The 4,394-nt window shown below is 48.2% G+C and overlaps 1 protein-coding gene across 4 annotated transcripts in view; it reads right to left on the reverse strand.

Annotated features, from left to right (window-relative positions):
* ZBTB8A (zinc finger and BTB domain containing 8A) overlaps positions 1-4,394 on the reverse strand; it is a 12,395-nt gene that overhangs the window by 6,536 nt on the left and 1,465 nt on the right. For 2 of the 4 annotated variants that reach the window (XM_017828386.1, XM_017828387.1), the window contains exons 2-4: positions 3,114-4,081; positions 2,509-2,678; positions 28-2,128 (exon numbers count right to left, since the gene is read on the reverse strand). In XM_017828386.1, the coding sequence (XP_017683875.1) occupies positions 1,796-2,128; positions 2,509-2,678; positions 3,114-4,053 (1,443 nt within the window). In that variant the 5' untranslated portion in view covers positions 4,054-4,081 and the 3' untranslated portion in view covers positions 28-1,795. Of the gene's footprint in view, positions 1-27; positions 2,129-2,508; positions 2,679-2,933; positions 2,939-3,113; positions 4,280-4,394 lie in introns of those variants that run through there. The other 2 variants (XM_017828385.1, XM_017828388.1) reach the window with 2 other exon arrangements.

Raw genomic sequence — 4,394 nt, forward strand, 5'->3', positions numbered from 1 at the left:
AAAAAAAAAAAAAAAAAAAAAAAAAAAAAAAAAAAAGCTCCAAGAAAATTAAATGTCTGTTTTCACACCGAGTCCATTTCTGGGCTGCTGACCAAGTGTCAAATAAAATCGAGGCCAGTGTAAGTCTTGTTTGTAAAGATGTTTTCGTGGTGGCCATCAGAAAGTTTTGTAACTTCTCCCCTCCAAGTCCTAAGCCAGTGATGGTGATTTTTTGTAGGACTGATAAAAAAAACCATTTCTTGTTTCCTTGGGACATCCAAGCAGGATGATTCCCATCAGCCTGGAATGTCTGAGGGGAGGGTGCTTAGTGCTTACACTGAGCACTAAGGAAGCACTTGAGTTATCATTTAAGAGACCTTGGTCACCTGCAGCCTGGAATGATGGTACTGAAAAAAAAAAAATCTCTGGTCATGATGATACTAATAAGGTTATACAGTTTTTACACGAATAAAAATAAAATAGTGATTTTTTTCAGCTGTCCCAGGGAAAGATTATATAGTGTATATATATATATACATATGGGATTGTTCTGTAATAAACCCCGGGGTTCAGCCAAACATGCTTACAAAGCTGTAAAAAAAGAAACAAATTGGAGTTTTCTAAGTCTTACAGCCATTGAGTCCCATGATCCCGGGATGAAGAACTGGAATAACACTCAGGTCTGTCCAAAAAATGCAGAGTAGCAGCACCCTGGGAGCATCTTCTGCTCCTCTCCCGTTTACAGTGCTGGGTAAGATAAACTCACTAAGCAACACAACAAAGTGGCTTATTTTGTTAGAGAAGTCAAATTTCTTCATCGTTCCTGACCTCTTGTAGCCTAATTGTAGGTGAAATTACACAAATATGATGCCTAGAACTTCCAGGACATCTTGTTCTCATGTTGTGCAGGCTGGAGAAGGCTCACAGGATGGAATATCCTGAGTTGGAAAGGACCCACACGGATCAGCCAAGTCCAGCTCCTGGCCCTGCACAGGACAACCCCAACAACCCCACCCTGTCTGGCACTTTTGAGAGGTTTTTAACAAAAGAGAGTATTTTATTAGTGTTTATTAAAACAGCCCAGTCTGAGAGCCCAATTTTGAGAACGAAACATCTACTGGCATCAATTAATGATCCATATTTATAATTAATTTGTCTCTGATGTGTTGACTAGGACTAGCATTCATGTGCTTATTTTCTTGTAAAGAAACAGGTCTCGAGTGAGTGATCTGCTAAAGATTTGCCTTATTCTAATAAATTTTACAGGAGTCCTTTTCCAGACAAAAGTGCCAAAACATTTTACATGCCCTTTCTTAATTAGCTGCCTTTTTCCTTATGAAGAATAACATGGAATTTCATGGAAGATTCTCTTCCCTTCTGAATACTGAGGGGAGGTTGTCTGGTTTGGGGGGGGTCTTTACACTTTGTTTATCACCCTGTGACATAAACTCCACATCCCTACAAGTGTAAAAAGTGGGCAATTCGCAACATTCTGCGACTGTTTTTAAATATTGAGACCTCACTCCCTTGAAAAAAGGCTTTGAGACGTGCCCCACCATCTGCTATAAACAGTTATCCATGGAATACTGCAGTTTCCTCCTTCATCCACTATTTAAGGATGGATTCTTTCCCATGAAGCAAAGTATTGAGGGTTCTGAGAACAAACCAGACCGGACTCAGCGGCGCGTCCATAAATACATGCAAGTCTGGACCTGTTCAACCACATGTCTCTGTAGGATTAACAACAGCTGGTGGAGGGCGTGTGTGGTCAGTACATTCTCCCTCTTCCACGGGATTCCCGATTCTCCTCTTGCAGCTACCTAATGTTTGGTTTCACGTCCTTCTCGTCCGCCTCGTCCTCGCTGTCGTCGACTTGCTGGATGACCAGGTCGGTCGACCCGTCCTCCACTATCTCCACGTCAGACCTGTTGTCTTCGCCGTAGTGCCACCTGGAATCCTTGTCCCCGTCCTGTGGGAATTCCAGGGGTGCCTCAGCCTCCAAGTCAATGCGGATACTGTCTATGCCGGCCTCGGCCAGGCACTCGTTGCACAGTCTGTACCGGCGCGTCCCCTCCTGCACCACCTGCCCCGTCAGCTCCGTCACGTGCCGCTTGCACTTCCTGCAGATGGGCTTGCAGGCCTGGTGGATCTGGGAAAAGCGACATGGATAGTTTGGATACAACATCCACGAAGGTGACCAAAAAAAAAGCAGGGTGGGAGTAGCGTCAAAACAGCGGCGTTAACTCGCTTTGAGGGACATCAAACATTGAACTGCCCCATCCCCGGCACTGTAGCTGCCCACTGAAGCTCCTTTACAGCACCTCTGCAAACCACCAATTAACCAAGAGATTCCTCCCCCCCTTTCCTACAAATTAGGCTTCAAATTGCCTGCAGCAAAACCAAATTAATTTTCTAATACCTCTTTCTTTTACGGGAGTCGATTCTATCAACCAGATACGCTCGCACTGTGTTTAATTAGGCAGGGTTTGCACATTAAACAAAAATCAGGCAGTTCTTAAAAGTACATACTGTTCGAAAATGGCTGCTGAGGTGATCCAGCCTGCTAAACCTCTTCCCACAGGCCTCACAGGGGTACGGGCGCTCTCCTGTGTGACAGCGAAGGTGACGCTTCAGGTCGGCTTTTCTTTTCACCACGTGGCTGCAGAACGGGCACTTGAACCTCATCCTGGCCAGGTCGTCTGTTCAGGAGATAAATTAAAACCCCCAAAACGAAGTCATAATGTGTCATGTCACGTCACGCTTCAGGAAAAGGAATTTTATGAGCAGAATAGCACGTGGCTTTTACTTAAAAAAAATATTACCGTAGGTCCTTTCGAGCACAAAGATCCTGTGTTTTCCTGTAAATTACATAGAAGTGCAACAGAGGAGGAGTGGACCATTAGCTGTGTTCTCACAGCCCAGGCAAGGCCAGGCTGGATGGGGCTCTGAGCAACCTGGCCTCGTGGAAGGTGTCCCTGCCCATGGCAGGGGGGGTGGAAGGAGATGGTCTTTAAGGTCCCCTCCCATCCAAACCATTCTGGGATTCTACGAAAGTGAGGTTAAAAATATCCCAAAAGCTCACAAGCTAGATTTACTTTGAAAGGTTGGTTTAATACCCCAGGTGCCCCGCTCACCTTCGGCCCAGTTTCCCATGACTCCGAGGATGGAGGGCATGTTCCCGTACTGCTCGTCAGCCTTGGAGGACTTGGATTTGCCGGAGGGACGGGGCGACTCGTGCTCCTGCTGCGACACAGCCAAGCCCCTCGGCATCCCCTCGGAGCCCTGGCCGTACTGGTAGCCCACGTGAGGAGTTTCAACCTCCGCGTCGATGTGAACCTGCTCCTCGGGCGGCGCGGGGTGGCCGGCGGGCTCGGCAGCCCTGTCCTCCAGCTTGCTGGATTTATAGTGGGGGATGTCCGAAGGCTGCTGCAGTCCCAGGTGCCGGGATTTCTTGACGGAATCCTGCCGCTGCTCGTGTTTGGACAGCTGCTGCTGGGCGTTCCTCTGAGAAGCCGGGTAGTAGCTGAAGTTGCTCCAAGTGTTTCCGCCCATCATGCAAGTCCCTGGGTCTGGGCTGGAGTGGGAATGGGGGGGGCTGCTCTCTGCCCTCCAGCCCCCGCCGTACACGCAGGATCGGTCCACGCCGTTGGAACTCACGTCTTTGTCCGAGAGGCTGAAGTAACGATCCTTCTCCTTCTCACTGATGTCCAGCGAGGACTTTATGAAGGTTTTACACACGCTGATAACGTCGGTCATCTGCAGGTAGCTGGCGGCCGACATGACCTCGATGACATTCTGGCCAGTGAGAGACAGTTTGCCCGAATACACGAAATCTAGGATGACCGTGAAGGTGTCAGGAGAAAAGGCCTGGAAGGTGGCAGTCGTGGACTGACTCGTCTCCTTCGAGCTCTGTGAAAGGAGCATTTTGAAGTAGCCGCTGCTGGCAAACAGCACATTGCGATGGGCTTTGAAGACCTTTCCCTCCACCAGGATGTTGCAGTCACAGAACAAGTCCTGCCTGCGCTGCTCATTCAGTTGCTGCAAGAGGTGAAACTGGTGAGAAGAAATCTCCATCCCAGAAAAGAGGAAACGAAACGTCGCTCTAAAAAAAACGAAGAAAATAATTACACTCCTGACTTCGGCGCCCTGCGACTCAGCCAAAGACTCCAGACACGATTTTATGGACATCTTTCGAAAAATATAATCTCATTTACCGAAACCTATAATTATATTTAAATCACGATACACACAACCAGAGACTCATTTTCCAAGAGAACGCGACAAAGCCAAGACCATGTTATTTGGCAGAGGAGGGTGTGCTACAGCTGGGAGCATCTCCATCCCTGGATGCGGGGCTGGATATGGGAGTGGATGCGGGGTTGGATGTGGGGCTGGATGTGGGGTGGGATGTGGGG

Source organism: Lepidothrix coronata, unplaced genomic scaffold, assembly GCF_001604755.1.
Source record: "Lepidothrix coronata isolate B3197 unplaced genomic scaffold, Lepidothrix_coronata-1.0 Scaffold147, whole genome shotgun sequence".
Taxonomy (NCBI): domain Eukaryota; kingdom Metazoa; phylum Chordata; class Aves; order Passeriformes; family Pipridae; genus Lepidothrix; species Lepidothrix coronata.